Source organism: Giraffa tippelskirchi, chromosome 8 (assembly GCF_054371585.1).
Source record: "Giraffa tippelskirchi isolate mGirTip1 chromosome 8, T2T-mGirTip1v1.2.pri, whole genome shotgun sequence".
Lineage (NCBI taxonomy): Eukaryota > Metazoa > Chordata > Mammalia > Artiodactyla > Giraffidae > Giraffa > Giraffa tippelskirchi.
The window spans coordinates 67,091,513-67,114,172 of record NC_137282.1 but is presented as its reverse complement, the minus strand read 5'-3'; the positions used below and the strand labels follow the sequence as shown (position 1 = coordinate 67,114,172).

The 22,660-nt window shown below is 55.1% G+C and overlaps 3 protein-coding genes across 3 annotated transcripts; all 3 read left to right on the top strand.

The window, feature by feature from the left end:
- The first annotated feature begins 3,265 nt into the window (after positions 1–3,265).
- On the top strand, positions 3,266–7,203 carry LOC145517335 (uncharacterized). The gene is made up of 3 exons (XM_081519615.1): positions 3,266–3,436; positions 3,836–4,148; positions 4,401–7,203. The coding sequence occupies exons 1-3, from the start codon at positions 3,302–3,304 to the stop codon at positions 5,027–5,029; spliced, it is 1,077 nt and encodes a 358-aa protein (XP_081375741.1). The 5' UTR covers positions 3,266–3,301; the 3' UTR covers positions 5,030–7,203.
- Positions 7,204–7,997: 794 nt separating this feature from the next.
- On the top strand, positions 7,998–12,693 carry LOC145517189 (uncharacterized). The gene is made up of 3 exons (XM_081519455.1): positions 7,998–11,079; positions 11,479–11,791; positions 12,044–12,693. Exons 1-3 carry the CDS (start codon positions 10,843–10,845, stop codon positions 12,670–12,672), a joined length of 1,179 nt encoding a protein of 392 aa, XP_081375581.1. The 5' UTR covers positions 7,998–10,842; the 3' UTR covers positions 12,673–12,693.
- A 5,868-nt stretch (positions 12,694–18,561) lies between these two features.
- LOC145517268 (uncharacterized) lies at positions 18,562–20,335 on the top strand. The gene is made up of 3 exons (XM_081519543.1): positions 18,562–18,722; positions 19,122–19,434; positions 19,687–20,335. The coding sequence occupies exons 1-3, from the start codon at positions 18,588–18,590 to the stop codon at positions 20,313–20,315; spliced, it is 1,077 nt and encodes a 358-aa protein (XP_081375669.1). The 5' UTR covers positions 18,562–18,587; the 3' UTR covers positions 20,316–20,335.
- The last annotated feature ends 2,325 nt before the right edge of the window (positions 20,336–22,660 follow it).

Genomic DNA, 22,660 nt, shown 5'->3' with positions numbered 1-22,660 from the left:
GGAGAGCTATACCTATCCCATATATGTGAATTTAGGTTTAAACTAGATTTCCCTTGGCTATTTTATAAGACAAAAAAACCCACATCACCCCCTTTTACTCCCCCCCACACCCAAAAAGTGTTTTAATCTATTGAATTTTTGTGTCCTCAGTTGTGTCTGATTCACGGCAACTCACGATCTCTACACAGCCAGGCTCTTCCGTCCATGGAATTCAGGGCAATTTTTTCTGTCACAGTAAATGCCCACCCTGGGTGATCCAAACGGAAGGGCTCAGAGGCTCCTGAGAGACTAACTCCTTTCAGCTGAGCACAGAGCTGGCTCCTCACTGGGATGCCTGTGGCCTGGGGCTCCCAGAGGGGAGAGCAGCACTCGCCCCACCGTGTGGTCACTGCTGGAAGTGCAGGCTGCTCCTCACTCCCCCTTGACAGTGTCCCTGAGGGCAGAACAGTGTGAAGTTAATCAAGGTGGAAACGCAAACTCCAATGCAAGCAAACTTCCCTCAAGGTCTCCAATACCACTCAGGAACAGGGTATTGGAAACTGCAGGGGATGACATGAATGAAGATGGAGACTTGACACCTTACACCGAGTTCACTTCCAGTTATCCCTAGACAAACATTCCATGAAAACTTGTCACAAATCTAGAGGAACAATGAGCCGAAACCGGACACGTGCTTTGAGTCTTCACACACAAAACTAAAAGGCAGTCCACAAAAAAAACCAGGAGAATACAGTGGACTTTGCAAAATCAAAGATATCTACTGTGGGAAAGACCTCAGTACAAAAGCAAAAGACAGGTCACACATCGCGAGACGAATGAGTGGAAACACAAAGCTTATCAAGGATGTGTCTCCAAACAGACAAAGAACACCAACACAACAAGCCTGTGAAAACTAGGGAAAGGTCTGAAGGGACACCAGACTGAGGAAGACACACACAGAGTATCCCGGATGATGTCCAGCACTGAGGGCCTGAAGAATCAACAGTCTAGTTGTACCTCCTCAGGCCTGTGTGACCCTGGGTGAGGCCTCTGTTTCCCGGTGGCTCTGAGAGATGGACAGGGAGGAAGGGGAAGAGAAATCACTTGCATTTCTAATACTCACAGCAAAGTCTTCCAATGAGAAGGGAATTATCACCCCCACTGACAATGCCATTCACTGAAGTGATCCCCACGGGTCCATCTAACCCAGAAGGGAAGGAAGGACCTGTTCTCACAAAACGGCGAGAGATGGAAGAAGGAAGATCAAGCCCACACCAATCCCTGGAAAGAGAAGCTGTGCTCAGGGCTTGAAAGAATTCCTATTTGGAAAATGATATCCCAGCCCCACAAGGCAATCCACAGCTTCGATGCTATTCCTCCCAAAATGCCAATGCATTTTCGCACCCAACCAAGAATTGCAAAAGGGGTACGGAAACAGAAAAGAGCCTAAATTGTCAATACAATCCGACGAAAAAGCCCCGATACGGACATCCAAGGTTGTGTGAAAGGAAATTAGACGACCAAACTAGGATCCTCAGGAGAGTATCGGAGAAGGCAATGGCGACCCACTCCAGTACTCTTGCCTGGAAAATGCCCTGGACGGAGGAGCCTGGTAGGCTGCAGGCCATGGGGTCACGCAGAGTCAGACACGACTGAAGTGACTTAGCCGCAGCAGCAGCAGCAGGAGCCGGACAGTATGCTATTGGGAATACAACAACACACACAGATCCAGATCGATGGAATAAAGTTGAGGGTCCAGACACAGACCCCAGCATCCATGCTCAACTCATCTCTGACACAGAAGGGGAGAATATCCAAATGGGAACAAGAAAGCCTCTTCAATACATGTCCATGGGAAAACCAGACAGCTACATCTGAAGAACGCTATTGGTTTTGATCTCAGACCACCTCAATATCGGGGAAAACCTCACCCTAAAGGCTGATGTCATGAGATAGCTAGAAAGAAGCGTAGGTCAAAGGCTCCTTAACATCAGAGTCTCCTTGCCATTTGCTGGGCGGAGGTAGAAATGGGTCTCTTCAAGTAAGGGAAAGAGGTACACGAAGTACACCAATGGGTTTCCATCCAATGGAACCTCTTCACAACAGAGAAGCTAAGCAAGCATTCACAAATGCAAAAGAGAGGAAACGGAACACGAGAGACTCCTTGCAAGTGGTGTATCTGAGAAGGGGTTCATATGGAAAGAGACGAAGAATGCACAGCACTCAGATTCCAAGAAACACCACCACCACCCTTGACCCTTCCCCCATGACCAACTCCGACCTAAAGCCTTTCTCTCCCTCTAACCTATCCCTAAAACATAACCCTCATCTAATCATATACACGTGCATTCCTAGCATCCATCCGTCCACACACGAGAGAGAAAGAGGAAGACACAGACTGAATTGAGAAAGGAAAAGAGAGGGACACAGCCAGAGAGAGACACGGAACCAAAGAGAGGAAAGGAGTCGATGGTCCAGACTTTTCATCAATCTGTCTCGAAGGTAGAAGCAATGACAGCGCCCATCCACCCCAGAAGGGGGAAAAGGACGGAAGGTTTGGAGAGGAAAAGACAAGAACGCAGGGAGCCATTAGAAGCTCAGCCACCCACAGAAGCCGAGCTGGGACACTTGAACAGAATCTCAATGGAAACAGAGGACCAGAAAGTTGGCCACTCTTTTCTATAAGAGAGGGAGACCTTCGAGTCTTCCTTTCGGTCCTCCAACTTGGATGCGGGGTCTCAAAACAGTCAGGAGGGGGAGTGCCTTTTCCTGGGTACCACGGCACATCCAGGCCTCGTTCTGCCCCATTCTGTGCTGTGTCAGCCCAGGAAGGAATCTTTCTTTCTGAAGTCTCAGCGCACACGCTCCACGTGATATCGGCCCCAGGTGGAAAGGCATGGAGCTGCTCGTAGGCCGACAGACCTAGGAAGCAGATGGGAGAATGACCGCCACTCTGCAGATGGAGAGACTGGGGAAACCCTGAGGGGCATATGCTTGTCCAGGGCCACACCACTTATGAGAAGAAGGAGCCTGGTCTGAGAGCAGCGGGGCCCTCGGAGCTCAGGCCCTGGCTGCACCCAGGCCTCCCCAGGGCTGTCGGCTGGGCTGGGTGGGTGTCACTGTGCCTGCACATGGCTTAAGGGTGGTGGTCGAGCAGTCAGAAACCCAGAGATTCCCTTGGGAAGTTTTGGGGAAGGGACCTCAGCACGAACCCCAGGAAATGATGTCACCTGCCGGCAACAGAACCCAACAGAACCCGCAACCCGGGTATCCAGGCCTCGAGAGCGGAGAGGAGCCCCCAGCCAGATCACTTGCTGCCGAGATGTTCTGCTGTTTGCCCCTGCCCAGAGGCCGGGGCCTCAGGAGAGCTCACAGGCAGTGTGCGTGGGCACCCTGTCGACGTTGGCTCAGGGCACCCCCGAGACGCCTCTGGCCCTTTGCCCGGAGAAACAGAAAGGTAACACGGGGAGCCCCAGGCCGGGCCAGGCCACCTCTCCCATGCCACCCGGAAACACCGGGTCCTTTGCCTGTGTGTGTGGATGCGGGTTTCTCGGGGTGTGTCTCCCTCAAGGAAGCCCAGGTGGATGTGGGGTCAGAAGCCTGCGGACAAGTTGTGTCCACACCCCAGGGGAGAGCATGCTGGGCGGGATGGGGAGAGTGCGGGCAGGGCCGGCCGCCCAGGCTGACCTCACACCCTCAGGTGGGTCTCTTTCCTCCCGGGTGGGGATCTGAGCAGACACACGTCTCTGACCCTTCTGGGCAGAGAAGTTCGAGCAGGCCGAAGCAGCGGCTCCACTGGCCAGGCCCAGCTCGGAAAACTCCCAGCATGGCTGGCTGACGGTCACTGTCGTTGCAGAGCTTCCCACGTGATGAGGCCGAGGACGGGGACACCCCATCCAGCTCCCGGAGGGAGGGGTCGGAGCACCACCCCCCCGCCCGTGAGGCCCAGTGCAGGCTCCAGGTGAGCATGCCCACGGAGGCATCAGCCCCACCGGGGGCGAAGCGGAGGCGGGGAAGGCCTGCTGCCGAGACACCGCCCAGGATACACCCGGCGGCCCAGTCTGAGGCTGCCACGGAGCTCAGCACACCCGGCTCCGACCCAGAGTCCCGAGAACCCCGGCCTCTGAGGCAGCAGGAGGACCTGGAGCCCAGCACGCCAGAGCACAGAGGTGAGGACGCTGGGGCTGGTGTACGGGAGTGTGTGCGGAGGGGGTGCTGAGCTACACAGGGACGAGTCCCCGAAAGCTGCTGCTGGGCCTGCAGCAAGCGCTGGCCTCACACCCCCCGCCCCCCATCTTGCACACTTCAGTCCCAAAAGACATCCGACCCTGGGTATTCTTTGGGAATCTCTTGGAAGCTTTCTGTCCCGGGATACGCACATGCCAAGGCTGGCCTGCGGGCAAACGATGCTTCTCCCACAGCTCTAGCACTGGCCTCCAACTGGAACCAGGCTCCACTTCCCAGACCTGTCCCTACAGAGGTGGTGGCTCCAGGTGCAGGACCCAGGGATCCACCGAGGGCAGATGGAGAACCGAGACTTGCCCTCGCAGAGACACCAGGCCAGCTGGGTACTGGCCAGCACACCGGGCAGATCGGATCTCCGTGCCTGCAGGACCCCCAGCCCCAGGCACTGATGTCCCACCCCCTCAGCCAGAACCTCCACCTCCACGTGCACCTCTACCTGCTCGGCCTTTGGCAGGAGAACCCGAGGCAGAGGAGGAGTCACCGCCTCGGCAGGGAGAGCCTGCCCTGGCTCCCGCGCAACACCCAGACGCCCACGATGACTCACCCACCCCTGCAGGGAGAACGAGCCCCCGCTCTGGACAGAGACCCAGAGCCCTTGCCGGAAACACCACGTCCAGGGGAGCGGTCGGCTCTGCAGCCTCCATCCCTGTCTGCTCACCGTGGACGCCGTCAACTCGGTCTGCCCCCAGGGGACATGGAGTTCCTTTCCCCCGAACTGCTTTGCATTTGGTTTGTTTCCACCTTTCTGGTGATGTTTTCTTTTTTGCGTGGTTTCCTGTATTTTTGTTGGTTAAGTTGGGATTAGTAAACTTTTTCATCATTGTTGCAATTTGGGAACACTGTTGTGTAACTCTGGTGATACTGTGTTACCATCACCACTTTGTAGTTTCAGACCCGTTCCATCTTTATGCCCCACCCCCCAACAAAGCCTGGATTCAAGGCAAGCACGCCCTGTTCATCCCTCCGCCCGATCCTGAACACAGTTTCATCTTTTCCTTCTGCATTCCTTCCTATATTCTTGGTGTCCCCAATCAATGACTCTCAGTGAAATGACTGAAGGAGTTTTTTTCGGACGCTCCACCTACTGTAAGACTCCACTGGAGAGTTCTCATGTTTATGTCCTTTGAACTAGCCTTTGATAGCTGAAAGGACGTTGTACGTCCTTTCAAGATACCATGTGCCAAACGAAGCCCTTTTGGCAAATGCCATCATTATCTCCAGGCAGGCATTGCTGTTTGAAGGGTGCCATCTCAGCCAGAAGGCAGAGGCTGAGCTCCTCTTGTTGCACCAGCTCCCAAAAGAAGCCAAGAAAGGGAGCTGGAACAACAAACCACCCCAACGCCCAGGAAAGCGTTCTTCATGACAGAAGGCTAGAAAATGACCCAACATCCTTGTGGCCCAGAACCCCTCTAGAAATTCACTGTTCCATAAAAAAGAGAAACAGATGGGAAGTTCCAAGGAGAGGCAATGCCCATGGCCAGTGTATTTTAGAGACGGCCTGACCGCTCCGGGGAAGACACGCACTGACAGAACCCCTTGGGAAACAGCCGTGATAGTCCTCACTGTCGTAAGGGATTCCTCTGGGGACAACCTGCCCTGGGCACCACACGAGGGAGCAGACCGGCTTCTCTTCCTCTGCCCCCACACCATTCACTCATGAAGGCAGCTCAGGTGTTCTCATGCCCTGCCTGCCTGCCTGCCTGGCTCATCCGTGAGCTGTGACCACCTCCAGGACAGGACTCCACCTTCTGCTCTCTGTGTACCGTGAATCTGCACACAGTGGGCTTTCAGAACCTTAGGAGACTTGAGCCATTCCCACTCGAGCCAGAACCCTCCCCAGGAAGGAAAACAGCTGTGGAGTCCTTTTGGCCCCAGCACTGGTTCCGAAACCCTGGCGGCTCCTAGAGCCTCTACGGTGTGAAGAGGGAGGTCCCTTTTGACAGAGCTTTCCGGCCGTCAGATCTAAGCTGCTGTTTCACTGTCAGCTGTGTCTCTTCCGTTGCAGTGTTGCAGGTGGGCCACGCTGCTCCAAAGGAGCTCACAAGCTGAGTTTCAAGGGAGGTATTGAGAGGACAGGGATGGCTACAACGTGCTGCAAACTGAGTGAGGGTCCCCACAATCCTCAGCAAAGGTGTGTGGTGTGCAAGTGGGGAGTAGAGGGCCCCCAAGTTCCAAAGGAAGGGAGGTACTCGGGAGCTAAAGCCCTTGGCTGCTGTGGTAGCAGCTGCAGATGGCAGCTCGTCCACAGTGCACTTCGAATGAGGTCATATGAGCGGGACTCTGGAAATGGCTCCGAAATCCAGAGAAAGGGGTCAGGGTATGTGGGAATCCGGCGGGGGTGGGGGGTGGATGAAGGAAGGTGTCCTTCCTCTCTCCAGTGCAATTTGGTTTGGTGAGTCTCAAAGCTACCAGATGGCACTTCCCAAGTCAGGCCCCCGCAGGAATCAGGGTGGGCTGCATGCCTCGGCCCCTGCCACAGGGACAAGCCACACCAGTGGCCTCCCTGAGCTCCAATGGCCGGATCTGGGGGTTCTGTCTGGGTGCACACCTGCTTGTTCTGGCCAAGTTCCCCGCTTCTCTGAGCACCAGCTTCAACCTCTCGAATGAGGACATCGATTGCTACCTTGGCACGTTACTCTCTTCATCCTGTGAAGACTCATTAGGCTTATCCTACAATTACTAGCTGGCCCGAGGAGATATCTCCTGAATCCAGATTAAGCTGGAGTCTCCCAGGCTCATCTGGCATGTCTTCCCTGAAGTCTGCCAAAACCCACACCCTTGCGTTTCCAGGGACTCCCCTTAGCCAGCTGGGCAGAAAACCCAGCATGTTTCAAACAAGCTGACAGACAAGCGGGAGAGGACTCACGGGCAGACGGCTTCCCTCAGGTCTCGGGTGGAGCTCTGGGACCACAGCAGCAACAGGCCATCCCAGTCCCTGGGCTCAGCAGCGCCCTCATTCTCACGCCGGCGGCTCTGCCCTGAGGGGAGCAGGAAGGTCACCAACTGCCGCAGGCGGACCTCACGCCCCTCCCACTTATGGAGCCTGACCTCCCCCGGCCCCACCCCTTCCCCTACCCCAGCAGGACGAGAGCTCCTCTACCCCTGGCTTCTAACGTGAGGCCCGGCCCTGGGCCCCGATTGGGCACTGCCCCAGTCCGGAGCCAATCACAGTGGCCAAGGAGGTGGAAGGCACCGATTGGCCAGGGCCAGGTCATGTGACCATACTCCCCAGGAAACTCAAATATTACCAAGATTCCCTAAGAAACCAATGAACAAAATTATCCAGTAAAGGCAAACCGTACTTTTTAATGAGGCCAAAGTCACAGAAAAAAAAAAAAAAAAAGCTTCACAATGAAGTGCTCAAGGAAGCTACAAAATAAACTTTCAAAAAAGTTTAGTAGTTTTTTTAATAGGGTGACGGAGAGCTATACCTATCCCATATATGTGAATTTAGGTTTAAACTAGATTTCCCTTGGCTATTTTATAAGACAAAAAAACCCACATCACCCCCTTTTACTCCCCCCCACACCCAAAAAGTGTTTTAATCTATTGAATTTTTGTGTCCTCAGTTGTGTCTGATTCACGGCAACTCACGATCTCTACACAGCCAGGCTCTTCCGTCCATGGAATTCAGGGCAATTTTTTCTGTCACAGTAAATGCCCACCCTGGGTGATCCAAACGGAAGGGCTCAGAGGCTCCTGAGAGACTAACTCCTTTCAGCTGAGCACAGAGCTGGCTCCTCACTGGGATGCCTGTGGCCTGGGGCTCCCAGAGGGGAGAGCAGCACTCGCCCCACCGTGTGGTCACTGCTGGAAGTGCAGGCTGCTCCTCACTCCCCCTTGACAGTGTCCCTGAGGGCAGAACAGTGTGAAGTTAATCAAGGTGGAAACGCAAACTCCAATGCAAGCAAACTTCCCTCAAGGTCTCCAATACCACTCAGGAACAGGGTATTGGAAACTGCAGGGGATGACATGAATGAAGATGGAGACTTGACACCTTACACCGAGTTCACTTCCAGTTATCCCTAGACAAACATTCCATGAAAACTTGTCACAAATCTAGAGGAACAATGAGCCGAAACCGGACACGTGCTTTGAGTCTTCACACACAAAACTAAAAGGCAGTCCACAAAAAAAACCAGGAGAATACAGTGGACTTTGCAAAATCAAAGATATCTACTGTGGGAAAGACCTCAGTACAAAAGCAAAAGACAGGTCACACATCGCGAGACGAATGAGTGGAAACACAAAGCTTATCAAGGATGTGTCTCCAAACAGACAAAGAACACCAACACAACAAGCCTGTGAAAACTAGGGAAAGGTCTGAAGGGACACCAGACTGAGGAAGACACACACAGAGTATCCCGGATGATGTCCAGCACTGAGGGCCTGAAGAATCAACAGTCTAGTTGTACCTCCTCAGGCCTGTGTGACCCTGGGTGAGGCCTCTGTTTCCCGGTGGCTCTGAGAGATGGACAGGGAGGAAGGGGAAGAGAAATCACTTGCATTTCTAATACTCACAGCAAAGTCTTCCAATGAGAAGGGAATTATCACCCCCACTGACAATGCCATTCACTGAAGTGATCCCCACGGGTCCATCTAACCCAGAAGGGAAGGAAGGACCTGTTCTCACAAAACGGCGAGAGATGGAAGAAGGAAGATCAAGCCCACACCAATCCCTGGAAAGAGAAGCTGTGCTCAGGGCTTGAAAGAATTCCTATTTGGAAAATGATATCCCAGCCCCACAAGGCAATCCACAGCTTCGATGCTATTCCTCCCAAAATGCCAATGCATTTTCGCACCCAACCAAGAATTGCAAAAGGGGTACGGAAACAGAAAAGAGCCTAAATTGTCAATACAATCCGACGAAAAAGCCCCGATACGGACATCCAAGGTTGTGTGAAAGGAAATCAGACGACCAAACTAGGATCCTCAGGAGAGTATCGGAGAAGGCAATGGCGACCCACTCCAGTACTCTTGCCTGGAAAATGCCCTGGACGGAGGAGCCTGGTAGGCTGCAGGCCATGGGGTCGCGCAGAGTCAGACACGACTGAAGTGACTTAGCCGCAGCAGCAGCAGCAGGAGCCGGACAGTATGCTATTGGGAATACAACAACACACACAGATCCAGATCGATGGAATAAAGTTGAGGGTCCAGACACAGACCCCAGCATCCATGCTCAACTCATCTCTGACACAGAAGGGGAGAATATCCAAATGGGAACAAGAAAGCCTCTTCAATACATGTCCATGGGAAAACCAGACAGCTACATCTGAAGAACGCTATTGGTTTTGATCTCAGACCACCTCAATATCGGGGAAAACCTCACCCTAAAGGCTGATGTCATGAGATAGCTAGAAAGAAGCGTAGGTCAAAGGCTCCTTAACATCAGAGTCTCCTTGCCATTTGCTGGGCGGAGGTAGAAATGGGTCTCTTCAAGTAAGGGAAAGAGGTACACGAAGTACACCAATGGGTTTCCATCCAATGGAACCTCTTCACAACAGAGAAGCTAAGCAAGCATTCACAAATGCAAAAGAGAGGAAACGGAACACGAGAGACTCCTTGCAAGTGGTGTATCTGAGAAGGGGTTCATATGGAAAGAGACGAAGAATGCACAGCACTCAGATTCCAAGAAACACCACCACCACCCTTGACCCTTCCCCCATGACCAACTCCGACCTAAAGCCTTTCTCTCCCTCTAACCTATCCCTAAAACATAACCCTCATCTAATCATATACACGTGCATTCCTAGCATCCATCCGTCCACACACGAGAGAGAAAGAGGAAGACACAGACTGAATTGAGAAAGGAAAAGAGAGGGACACAGCCAGAGAGAGACACGGAACCAAAGAGAGGAAAGGAGTCGATGGTCCAGACTTTTCATCAATCTGTCTCGAAGGTAGAAGCAATGACAGCGCCCATCCACCCCAGAAGGGGGAAAAGGACGGAAGGTTTGGAGAGGAAAAGACAAGAACGCAGGGAGCCATTAGAAGCTCAGCCACCCGCAGAAGCCGAGCTGGGACACTTGAACAGAATCTCAATGGAAACAGAGGACCAGAAAGTTGGCCACTCTTTTCTATAAGAGAGGGAGACCTTCGAGTCTTCCTTTCGGTCCTCCAACTTGGATGCGGGGTCTCAAAACAGTCAGGAGGGGGAGTGCCTTTTCCTGGGTACCACGGCACATCCAGGCCTCGTTCTGCCCCATTCTGTGCTGTGTCAGCCCAGGAAGGAATCTTTCTTTCTGAAGTCTCAGCGCACACGCTCCACGTGATATCGGCCCCAGGTGGAAAGGCATGGAGCTGCTCGTAGGCCGACAGACCTAGGAAGCAGATGGGAGAATGACCGCCACTCTGCAGATGGAGAGACTGGGGAAACCCTGAGGGGCATATGCTTGTCCAGGGCCACACCACTTATGAGAAGAAGGAGCCTGGTCTGAGAGCAGCGGGGCCCTCGGAGCTCAGGCCCTGGCTGCACCCAGGCCTCCCCAGGGCTGTCGGCTGGGCTGGGTGGGTGTCACTGTGCCTGCACATGGCTTAAGGGTGGTGGTCGAGCAGTCAGAAACCCAGAGATTCCCTTGGGAAGTTTTGGGGAAGGGACCTCAGCACGAACCCCAGGAAATGATGTCACCTGCCGGCAACAGAACCCAACAGAACCCGCAACCCGGGTATCCAGGCCTCGAGAGCGGAGAGGAGCCCCCAGCCAGATCACTTGCTGCCGAGATGTTCTGCTGTTTGCCCCTGCCCAGAGGCCGGGGCCTCAGGAGAGCTCACAGGCAGTGTGCGTGGGCACCCTGTCGACGTTGGCTCAGGGCACCCCCGAGACGCCTCTGGCCCTTTGCCCGGAGAAACAGAAAGGTAACACGGGGAGCCCCAGGCCGGGCCAGGCCACCTCTCCCATGCCACCCGGAAACACCGGGTCCTTTGCCTGTGTGTGTGGATGCGGGTTTCTCGGGGTGTGTCTCCCTCAAGGAAGCCCAGGTGGATGTGGGGTCAGAAGCCTGCGGACAAGTTGTGTCCACACCCCAGGGGAGAGCATGCTGGGCGGGATGGGGAGAGTGCGGGCAGGGCCGGCCGCCCAGGCTGACCTCACACCCTCAGGTGGGTCTCTTTCCTCCCGGGTGGGGATCTGAGCAGACACACGTCTCTGACCCTTCTGGGCAGAGAAGTTCGAGCAGGCCGAAGCAGCGGCTCCACTGGCCAGGCCCAGCTCGGAAAACTCCCAGCATGGCTGGCTGACGGTCACTGTCGTTGCAGAGCTTCCCACGTGATGAGGCCGAGGACGGGGACACCCCATCCAGCTCCCGGAGGGAGGGGTCGGAGCACCACCCCCCCGCCCGTGAGGCCCAGTGCAGGCTCCAGGTGAGCATGCCCACGGAGGCATCAGCCCCACCGGGGGCGAAGCGGAGGCGGGGAAGGCCTGCTGCCGAGACACCGCCCAGGATACACCCGGCGGCCCAGTCTGAGGCTGCCACGGAGCTCAGCACACCCGGCTCCGACCCAGAGTCCCGAGAACCCCGGCCTCTGAGGCAGCAGGAGGACCTGGAGCCCAGCACGCCAGAGCACAGAGGTGAGGACGCTGGGGCTGGTGTACGGGAGTGTGTGCGGAGGGGGTGCTGAGCTACACAGGGACGAGTCCCCGAAAGCTGCTGCTGGGCCTGCAGCAAGCGCTGGCCTCACACCCCCCGCCCCCCATCTTGCACACTTCAGTCCCAAAAGACATCCGACCCTGGGTATTCTTTGGGAATCTCTTGGAAGCTTTCTGTCCCGGGATACGCACATGCCAAGGCTGGCCTGCGGGCAAACGATGCTTCTCCCACAGCTCTAGCACTGGCCTCCAACTGGAACCAGGCTCCACTTCCCAGACCTGTCCCTACAGAGGTGGTGGCTCCAGGTGCAGGACCCAGGGATCCACCGAGGGCAGATGGAGAACCGAGACTTGCCCTCGCAGAGACACCAGGCCAGCTGGGTACTGGCCAGCACACCGGGCAGATCGGATCTCCGTGCCTGCAGGACCCCCAGCCCCAGGCACTGATGTCCCACCCCCTCAGCCAGAACCTCCACCTCCACGTGCACCTCTACCTGCTCGGCCTTTGGCAGGAGAACCCGAGGCAGAGGAGGAGTCACCGCCTCGGCAGGGAGAGCCTGCCCTGGCTCCCGCGCAACACCCAGACGCCCACGATGACTCACCCACCCCTGCAGGGAGAACGAGCCCCCGCTCTGGACAGAGACCCAGAGCCCTTGCCGGAAACACCACGTCCAGGGGAGCGGTCGGCTCTGCAGCCTCCATCCCTGTCTGCTCACCGTGGACGCCGTCAACTCGGTCTGCCCCCAGGGGACATGGAGTTCCTTTCCCCCGAACTGCTTTGCATTTGGTTTGTTTCCACCTTTCTGGTGATGTTTTCTTTTTTGCGTGGTTTCCTGTATTTTTGTTGGTTAAGTTGGGATTAGTAAACTTTTTCATCATTGTTGCAATTTGGGAACACTGTTGTGTAACTCTGGTGATACTGTGTTACCATCACCACTTTGTAGTTTCAGACCCGTTCCATCTTTATGCCCCACCCCCCAACAAAGCCTGGATTCAAGGCAAGCACGCCCTGTTCATCCCTCCGCCCGATCCTGAACACAGTTTCATCTTTTCCTTCTGCATTCCTTCCTATATTCTTGGTGTCCCCAATCAATGACTCTCAGTGAAATGACTGAAGGAGTTTTTTTCGGACGCTCCACCTACTGTAAGACTCCACTGGAGAGTTCTCATGTTTATGTCCTTTGAACTAGCCTTTGATAGCTGAAAGGACGTTGTACGTCCTTTCAAGATACCATGTGCCAAACGAAGCCCTTTTGGCAAATGCCATCATTATCTCCAGGCAGGCATTGCTGTTTGAAGGGTGCCATCTCAGCCAGAAGGCAGAGGCTGAGCTCCTCTTGTTGCACCAGCTCCCAAAAGAAGCCAAGAAAGGGAGCTGGAACAACAAACCACCCCAACGCCCAGGAAAGCGTTCTTCATGACAGAAGGCTAGAAAATGACCCAACATCCTTGTGGCCCAGAACCCCTCTAGAAATTCACTGTTCCATAAAAAAGAGAAACAGATGGGAAGTTCCAAGGAGAGGCAATGCCCATGGCCAGTGTATTTTAGAGACGGCCTGACCGCTCCGGGGAAGACACGCACTGACAGAACCCCTTGGGAAACAGCCGTGATAGTCCTCACTGTCGTAAGGGATTCCTCTGGGGACAACCTGCCCTGGGCACCACACGAGGGAGCAGACCGGCTTCTCTTCCTCTGCCCCCACACCATTCACTCATGAAGGCAGCTCAGGTGTTCTCATGCCCTGCCTGCCTGCCTGCCTGGCTCATCCGTGAGCTGTGACCACCTCCAGGACAGGACTCCACCTTCTGCTCTCTGTGTACCGTGAATCTGCACACAGTGGGCTTTCAGAACCTTAGGAGACTTGAGCCATTCCCACTCGAGCCAGAACCCTCCCCAGGAAGGAAAACAGCTGTGGAGTCCTTTTGGCCCCAGCACTGGTTCCGAAACCCTGGCGGCTCCTAGAGCCTCTACGGTGTGAAGAGGGCGGTCCCTTTTGACAGAGCTTTCCGGCCGTCAGATCTAAGCTGCTGTTTCACTGTCAGCTGTGTCTCTTCCGTTGCAGTGTTGCAGGTGGGCCACGCTGCTCCAAAGGAGCTCACAAGCTGAGTTTCAAGGGAGGTATTGAGAGGACAGGGATGGCTACAACGTGCTGCAAACTGAGTGAGGGTCCCCACAATCCTCAGCAAAGGTGTGTGGTGTGCAAGTGGGGAGTAGAGGGCCCCCAAGTTCCAAAGGAAGGGAGGTACTCGGGAGCTAAAGCCCTTGGCTGCTGTGGTAGCAGCTGCAGATGGCAGCTCGTCCACAGTGCACTTCGAATGAGGTCATATGAGCGGGACTCTGGAAATGGCTCCGAAATCCAGAGAAAGGGGTCAGGGTATGTGGGAATCCGGCGGGGGTGGGGGGTGGATGAAGGAAGGTGTCCTTCCTCTCTCCAGTGCAATTTGGTTTGGTGAGTCTCAAAGCTACCAGATGGCACTTCCCAAGTCAGGCCCCCGCAGGAATCAGGGTGGGCTGCATGCCTCGGCCCCTGCCACAGGGACAAGCCACACCAGTGGCCTCCCTGAGCTCCAATGGCCGGATCTGGGGGTTCTGTCTGGGTGCACACCTGCTTGTTCTGGCCAAGTTCCCCGCTTCTCTGAGCACCAGCTTCAACCTCTCGAATGAGGACATCGATTGCTACCTTGGCACGTTACTCTCTTCATCCTGTGAAGACTCATTAGGCTTATCCTACAATTACTAGCTGGCCCGAGGAGATATCTCCTGAATCCAGATTAAGCTGGAGTCTCCCAGGCTCATCTGGCATGTCTTCCCTGAAGTCTGCCAAAACCCACACCCTTGCGTTTCCAGGGACTCCCCTTAGCCAGCTGGGCAGAAAACCCAGCATGTTTCAAACAAGCTGACAGACAAGCGGGAGAGGACTCACGGGCAGATGGCTTCCCTCAGGTCTCGGGTGGAGCTCTGGGACCACAGCAGCAACAGGCCATCCCAGTCCCTGGGCTCAGCAGCGCCCTCATTCTCACGCCGGCGGCTCTGCCCTGAGGGGAGCAGGAAGGTCACCAACTGCCGCAGGCGGACCTCACGCCCCTCCCACTTATGGAGCCTGACCTCCCCCGGCCCCACCCCTTCCCCTACCCCAGCAGGACGAGAGCTCCTCTTCCCCTGGCTTCTAACGTGAGGCCCGGCCCTGGGCCCCGATTGGGCACTGCCCCAGTCCGGAGCCAATCACAGTGGCCAAGGAGGTGGAAGGCACCGATTGGCCAGGGCCAGGTCATGTGACCATACTCCCCAGGAAACTCAAATATTACCAAGATTCCCTAAGAAACCAATGAACAAAATTATCCAGTAAAGGCAAACCGTACTTTTTAATGAGGCCAAAGTCACAGAAAAAAAAAAAAAAAAAGCTTCACAATGAAGTGCTCAAGGAAGCTACAAAATAAACTTTCAAAAAAGTTTAGTAGTTTTTTTAATAGGGTGACGGAGAGCTATACCTATCCCATATATGTGAATTTAGGTTTAAACTAGATTTCCCTTGGCTATTTTATAAGACAAAAAAACCCACATCACCCCCTTTTACTCCCCCCCACACCCAAAAAGTGTTTTAATCTATTGAATTTTTGTGTCCTCAGTTGTGTCTGATTCACGGCAACTCACGATCTCTACACAGCCAGGCTCTTCCGTCCATGGAATTCAGGGCAATTTTTTCTGTCACAGTAAATGCCCACCCTGGGTGATCCAAACGGAAGGGCTCAGAGGCTCCTGAGAGACTAACTCCTTTCAGCTGAGCACAGAGCTGGCTCCTCACTGGGATGCCTGTGGCCTGGGGCTCCCAGAGGGGAGAGCAGCACTCGCCCCACCGTGTGGTCACTGCTGGAAGTGCAGGCTGCTCCTCACTCCCCCTTGACAGTGTCCCTGAGGGCAGAACAGTGTGAAGTTAATCAAGGTGGAAACGCAAACTCCAATGCAAGCAAACTTCCCTCAAGGTCTCCAATACCACTCAGGAACAGGGTATTGGAAACTGCAGGGGATGACATGAATGAAGATGGAGACTTGACACCTTACACCGAGTTCACTTCCAGTTATCCCTAGACAAACATTCCATGAAAACTTGTCACAAATCTAGAGGAACAATGAGCCGAAACCGGACACGTGCTTTGAGTCTTCACACACAAAACTAAAAGGCAGTCCACAAAAAAAACCAGGAGAATACAGTGGACTTTGCAAAATCAAAGATATCTACTGTGGGAAAGACCTCAGTACAAAAGCAAAAGACAGGTCACACATCGCGAGACGAATGAGTGGAAACACAAAGCTTATCAAGGATGTGTCTCCAAACAGACAAAGAACACCAACACAACAAGCCTGTGAAAACTAGGGAAAGGTCTGAAGGGACACCAGACTGAGGAAGACACACACAGAGTATCCCGGATGATGTCCAGCACTGAGGGCCTGAAGAATCAACAGTCTAGTTGTACCTCCTCAGGCCTGTGTGACCCTGGGTGAGGCCTCTGTTTCCCGGTGGCTCTGAGAGATGGACAGGGAGGAAGGGGAAGAGAAATCACTTGCATTTCTAATACTCACAGCAAAGTCTTCCAATGAGAAGGGAATTATCACCCCCACTGACAATGCCATTCACTGAAGTGATCCCCACGGGTCCATCTAACCCAGAAGGGAAGGAAGGACCTGTTCTCACAAAACGGCGAGAGATGGAAGAAGGAAGATCAAGCCCACACCAATCCCTGGAAAGAGAAGCTGTGCTCAGGGCTTGAAAGAATTCCTATTTGGAAAATGATATCCCAGCCCCACAAGGCAATCCACAGCTTCGATGCTATTCCTCCCAAAATGCCAATGCATTTTCGCACCCAACCAAGAATTGCAAAAGGGGTACGGAAACAGAAAAGAGCCTAAATTGTCAATACAATCCGACGAAAAAGCCCCGATACGGACATCCAAGGTTGTGTGAAAGGAAATCAGACGACCAAACTAGGATCCTCAGGAGAGTATCGGAGAAGGCAATGGCGACCCACTCCAGTACTCTTGCCTGGAAAATGCCCTGGACGGAGGAGCCTGGTAGGCTGCAGGCCATGGGGTCGCGCAGAGTCAGACACGACTGAAGTGACTTAGCCGCAGCAGCAGCAGCAGGAGCCGGACAGTATGCTATTGGGAATACAACAACACACACAGATCCAGATCGATGGAATAAAGTTGAGGGTCCAGACACAGACCCCAGCATCCATGCTCAACTCATCTCTGACACAGAAGGGGAGAATATCCAAATGGGAACAAGAAAGCCTCTTCAATACATGTCCATGGGAAAACCAGACAGCTACATCTGAAGAACGCTATTGGTTTTGATCTCAGACCACCTCAATATCGGGGAAAACCTCACCCTAAAGGCTGATGTCATGAGATAGCTAGAAAGAAGCGTAGGTCAAAGGCTCCTTAACATCAGAGTCTCCTTGCCATTTGCTGGGCGGAGGTAGAAATGGGTCTCTTCAAGTAAGGGAAAGAGGTACACGAAGTACACCAATGGGTTTCCATCCAATGGAACCTCTTCACAACAGAGAAGCTAAGCAAGCATTCACAAATGCAAAAGAGAGGAAACGGAACACGAGAGACTCCTTGCAAGTGGTGTATCTGAGAAGGGGTTCATATGGAAAGAGACGAAGAATGCACAGCACTCAGATTCCAAGAAACACCACCACCACCCTTGACCCTTCCCCCATGACCAACTCCGACCTAAAGCCTTTCTCTCCCTCTAACCTATCCCTAAAACATAACCCTCATCTAATCATATACACGTGCATTCCTAGCATCCATCCGTCCACACACGAGAGAGAAAGAGGAAGACACAGACTGAATTGAGAAAGGAAAAGAGAGGGACACAGCCAGAGAGAGACACGGAACCAAAGAGAGGAAAGGAGTCGATGGTCCAGACTTTTCATCAATCTGTCTCGAAGGTAGAAGCAATGACAGCGCCCATCCACCCCAGAAGGGGGAAAAGGACGGAAGGTTTGGAGAGGAAAAGACAAGAACGCAGGGAGCCATTAGAAGCTCAGCCACCCGCAGAAGCCGAGCTGGGACACTTGAACAGAATCTCAATGGAAACAGAGGACCAGAAAGTTGGCCACTCTTTTCTATAAGAGAGGGAGACCTTCGAGTCTTCCTTTCGGTCCTCCAACTTGGATGCGGGGTCTCAAAACAGTCAGGAGGGGGAGTGCCTTTTCCTGGGTACCACGGCACATCCAGGCCTCGTTCTGCCCCATTCTGTGCTGTGTCAGCCCAGGAAGGAATCTTTCTTTCTGAAGTCTCAGCGCACACGCTCCACGTGATATCGGCCCCAGGTGGAAAGGCATGGAGCTGCTCGTAGGCCGACAGACCTAGGAAGCAGATGGGAGAATGACCGCCACTCTGCAGATGGAGAGACTGGGGAAACCCTGAGGGGCATATGCTTGTCCAGGGCCACACCACTTATGAGAAGAAGGAGCCTGGTCTGAGAGCAGCGGGGCCCTCGGAGCTCAGGCCCTGGCTGCACCCAGGCCTCCCCAGGGCTGTCGGCTGGGCTGGGTGGGTGTCACTGTGCCTGCACATGGCTTAAGGGTGGTGGTCGAGCAGTCAGAAACCCAGAGATTCCCTTGGGAAGTTTTGGGGAAGGGACCTCAGCACGAACCCCAGGAAATGATGTCACCTGCCGGCAACAGAACCCAACAGAACCCGCAACCCGGGTATCCAGGCCTCCAGAGCGGAGAGGAGCCCCCAGCCAGATCACTTGCTGCCGAGATGTTCTGCTGTTTGCCCCTGCCCAGAGGCCGGGGCCTCAGGAGAGCTCACAGGCAGTGTGCGTGGGCACCCTGTCGACGTTGGCTCAGGGCACCCCCGAGACGCCTCTGGCCCTTTGCCCGGAGAAACAGAAAGGTAACACGGGGAGCCCCAGGCCGGGCCAGGCCACCTCTCCCATGCCACCCGGAAACACCGGGTCCTTTGCCTGTGTGTGTGGATGCGGGTTTCTCGGGGTGTGTCTCCCTCAAGGAAGCCCAGGTGGATGTGGGGTCAGAAGCCTGCGGACAAGTTGTGTCCACACCCCAGGGGAGAGCATGCTGGGCGGGATGGGGAGAGTGCGGGCAGGGCCGGCCGCCCAGGCTGACCTCACACCCTCAGGTGGGTCTCTTTCCTCCCGGGTGGGGATCTGAGCAGACACACGTCTCTGACCCTTCTGGGCAGAGAAGTTCGAGCAGGCCGAAGCAGCGGCTCCACTGGCCAGGCCCAGCTCGGAAAACTCCCAGCATGGCTGGCTGACGGTCACTGTCGTTGCAGAGCTTCCCACGTGATGAGGCCGAGGACGGGGACACCCCATCCAGCTCCCGGAGGGAGGGGTCGGAGCACCACCCCCCCGCCCGTGAGGCCCAGTGCAGGCTCCAGGTGAGCGTGCCCACGGAGGCATCAGCCCCACCGGGGGCGAAGCGGAGGCGGGGAAGGCCTGCTGCCGAGACACCGCCCAGGATACACCCGGCGGCCCAGTCTGAGGCTGCCACGGAGCTCAGCACACCCGGCTCCGACCCAGAGTCCCGAGAACCCCGGCCTCTGAGGCAGCAGGAGGACCTGGAGCCCAGCACGCCAGAGCACAGAGGTGAGGACGCTGGGGCTGGTGTACGGGAGTGTGTGCGGAGGGGGTGCTGAGCTACACAGGGACGAGTCCCCGAAAGCTGCTGCTGGGCCTGCAGCAAGCGCTGGCCTCACACCCCCCGCCCCCCATCTTGCACACTTCAGTCCCAAAAGACATCCGACCCTGGGTATTCTTTGGGAATCTCTTGGAAGCTTTCTGTCCCGGGATACGCACATGCCAAGGCTGGCCTGCGGGCAAACGATGCTTCTCCCACAGCTCTAGCACTGGCCTCCAACTGGAACCAGGCTCCACTTCCCAGACCTGTCCCTACAGAGGTGGTGGCTCCAGGTGCAGGACCCAGGGATCCACCGAGGGCAGATGGAGAACCGAGACTTGCCCTCGCAGAGACACCAGGCCAGCTGGGTACTGGCCAGCACACCGGGCAGATCGGATCTCCGTGCCTGCAGGACCCCCAGCCCCAGGCACTGATGTCCCACCCCCTCAGCCAGAACCTCCACCTCCACGTGCACCTCTACCTGCTCGGCCTTTGGCAGGAGAACCCGAGGCAGAGGAGGAGTCACCGCCTCGGCAGGGAGAGCCTGCCCTGGCTCCCGCGCAACACCCAGACGCCCACGATGACTCACCCACCCCTGCAGGGAGAACGAGCCCCCGCTCTGGACAGAGACCCAGAGCCCTTGCCGGAAACACCACGTCCAGGGGAGCGGTCGGCTCTGCAGCCTCCATCCCTGTCTGCTCACCGTGGACGCCGTCAACTCGGTCTGCCCCCAGGGGACATGGAGTTCCTTTCCCCCGAACTGCTTTGCATTTGGTTTGTTTCCACCTTTCTGGTGATGTTTTCTTTTTTGCGTGGTTTCCTGTATTTTTGTTGGTTAAGTTGGGATTAGTAAACTTTTTCATCATTGTTGCAATTTGGGAACACTGTTGTGTAACTCTGGTGATACTGTGTTACCATCACCACTTTGTAGTTTCAGACCCGTTCCATCTTTATGCCCCACCCCCCAACAAAGCCTGGATTCAAGGCAAGCACGCCCTGTTCATCCCTCCGCCCGATCCTGAACACAGTTTCATCTTTTCCTTCTGCATTCCTTCCTATATTCTTGGTGTCCCCAATCAATGACTCTCAGTGAAATGACTGAAGGAGTTTTTTTCGGACGCTCCACCTACTGTAAGACTCCACTGGAGAGTTCTCATGTTTATGTCCTTTGAACTAGCCTTTGATAGCTGAAAGGACGTTGTACGTCCTTTCAAGATACCATGTGCCAAACGAAGCCCTTTTGGCAAATGCCATCATTATCTCCAGGCAGGCATTGCTGTTTGAAGGGTGCCATCTCAGCCAGAAGGCAGAGGCTGAGCTCCTCTTGTTGCACCAGCTCCCAAAAGAAGCCAAGAAAGGGAGCTGGAACAACAAACCACCCCAACGCCCAGGAAAGCGTTCTTCATGACAGAAGGCTAGAAAATGACCCAACATCCTTGTGGCCCAGAACCCCTCTAGAAATTCACTGTTCCATAAAAAAGAGAAACAGATGGGAAGTTCCAAGGAGAGGCAATGCCCATGGCCAGTGTATTTTAGAGACGGCCTGACCGCTCCGGGGAAGACACGCACTGACAGAACCCCTTGGGAAACAGCCGTGATAGTCCTCACTGTCGTAAGGGATTCCTCTGGGGACAACCTGCCCTGGGCACCACACGAGGGAGCAGACCGGCTTCTCTTCCTCTGCCCCCACACCATTCACTCATGAAGGCAGCTCAGGTGTTCTCATGCCCTGCCTGCCTGCCTGCCTGGCTCATCCGTGAGCTGTGACCACCTCCAGGACAGGACTCCACCTTCTGCTCTCTGTGTACCGTGAATCTGCACACAGTGGGCTTTCAGAACCTTAGGAGACTTGAGCCATTCCCACTCGAGCCAGAACCCTCCCCAGGAAGGAAAACAGCTGTGGAGTCCTTTTGGCCCCAGCACTGGTTCCGAAACCCTGGCGGCTCCTAGAGCCTCTACGGTGTGAAGAGGGAGGTCCCTTTTGACAGAGCTTTCCGGCCGTCAGATCTAAGCTGCTGTTTCACTGTCAGCTGTGTCTCTTCCGTTGCAGTGTTGCAGGTGGGCCACGCTGCTCCAAAGGAGCTCACAAGCTGAGTTTCAAGGGAGGTATTGAGAGGACAGGGATGGCTACAACGTGCTGCAAACTGAGTGAGGGTCCCCACAATCCTCAGCAAAGGTGTGTGGTGTGCAAGTGGGGAGTAGAGGGCCCCCAAGTTCCAAAGGAAGGGAGGTACTCGGGAGCTAAAGCCCTTGGCTGCTGTGGTAGCAGCTGCAGATGGCAGCTCGTCCACAGTGCACTTCGAATGAGGTCATATGAGCGGGACTCTGGAAATGGCTCCGAAATCCAGAGAAAGGGGTCAGGGTATGTGGGAATCCGGCGGGGGTGGGGGGTGGATGAAGGAAGGTGTCCTTCCTCTCTCCAGTGCAATTTGGTTTGGTGAGTCTCAAAGCTACCAGATGGCACTTCCCAAGTCAGGCCCCCGCAGGAATCAGGGTGGGCTGCATGCCTCGGCCCCTGCCACAGGGACAAGCCACACCAGTGGCCTCCCTGAGCTCCAATGGCCGGATCTGGGGGTTCTGTCTGGGTGCACACCTGCTTGTTCTGGCCAAGTTCCCCGCTTCTCTGAGCACCAGCTTCAACCTCTCGAATGAGGACATCGATTGCTACCTTGGCACGTTACTCTCTTCATCCTGTGAAGACTCATTAGGCTTATCCTACAATTACTAGCTGGCCCGAGGAGATATCTCCTGAATCCAGATTAAGCTGGAGTCTCCCAGGCTCATCTGGCATGTCTTCCCTGAAGTCTGCCAAAACCCACACCCTTGCGTTTCCAGGGACTCCCCTTAGCCAGCTGGGCAGAAAACCCAGCATGTTTCAAACAAGCTGACAGACAAGCGGGAGAGGACTCACGGGCAGACGGCTTCCCGCAGGTCTCGGGTGGAGCTCTGGGACCACAGCAGCAACAGGCCATCCCAGTCCCTGGGCTCAGCAGCGCCCTCATTCTCACGCCGGCGGCTCTGCCCTGAGGGGAGCAGGAAGGTCACCAACTGCCGCAGGCGGACCTCACGCCCCTCCCACTTATGGAGCCTGACCTCCCCCGGCCCCACCCCTTCCCCTACCCCAGCAGGACGAGAGCTCCTCTTCCCCTGGCTTCTAACGTGAGGCCCGGCCCTGGGCCCCGACTGGGCACTGCC

What these genes read in the sequence shown, in the direction of transcription:
- LOC145517335 (XM_081519615.1), top strand. Translation starts at nt 3,302, where the DNA reads ATGTTCTGCTGTTTGCCCCTGCCCAGAGGCCGGGGCCTCAGGAGAGCT. An exon ending in TTGCCCGGAGAAACAGAAAG is followed by an intron (nt 3,437 to 3,835) that starts GTAACACGGGGA and finishes CTGTCGTTGCAG; the next exon opens with AGCTTCCCACGTGATGAGGC. An exon ending in CAGCACGCCAGAGCACAGAG is followed by an intron (nt 4,149 to 4,400) that starts GTGAGGACGCTG and finishes CTTCTCCCACAG; the next exon opens with CTCTAGCACTGGCCTCCAAC.
- LOC145517189 (XM_081519455.1), top strand. Translation starts at nt 10,843, where the DNA reads ATGATGTCACCTGCCGGCAACAGAACCCAACAGAACCCGCAACCCGGG. An exon ending in TTGCCCGGAGAAACAGAAAG is followed by an intron (nt 11,080 to 11,478) that starts GTAACACGGGGA and finishes CTGTCGTTGCAG; the next exon opens with AGCTTCCCACGTGATGAGGC. An exon ending in CAGCACGCCAGAGCACAGAG is followed by an intron (nt 11,792 to 12,043) that starts GTGAGGACGCTG and finishes CTTCTCCCACAG; the next exon opens with CTCTAGCACTGGCCTCCAAC.
- LOC145517268 (XM_081519543.1), top strand. Translation starts at nt 18,588, where the DNA reads ATGTTCTGCTGTTTGCCCCTGCCCAGAGGCCGGGGCCTCAGGAGAGCT. An exon ending in TTGCCCGGAGAAACAGAAAG is followed by an intron (nt 18,723 to 19,121) that starts GTAACACGGGGA and finishes CTGTCGTTGCAG; the next exon opens with AGCTTCCCACGTGATGAGGC. An exon ending in CAGCACGCCAGAGCACAGAG is followed by an intron (nt 19,435 to 19,686) that starts GTGAGGACGCTG and finishes CTTCTCCCACAG; the next exon opens with CTCTAGCACTGGCCTCCAAC.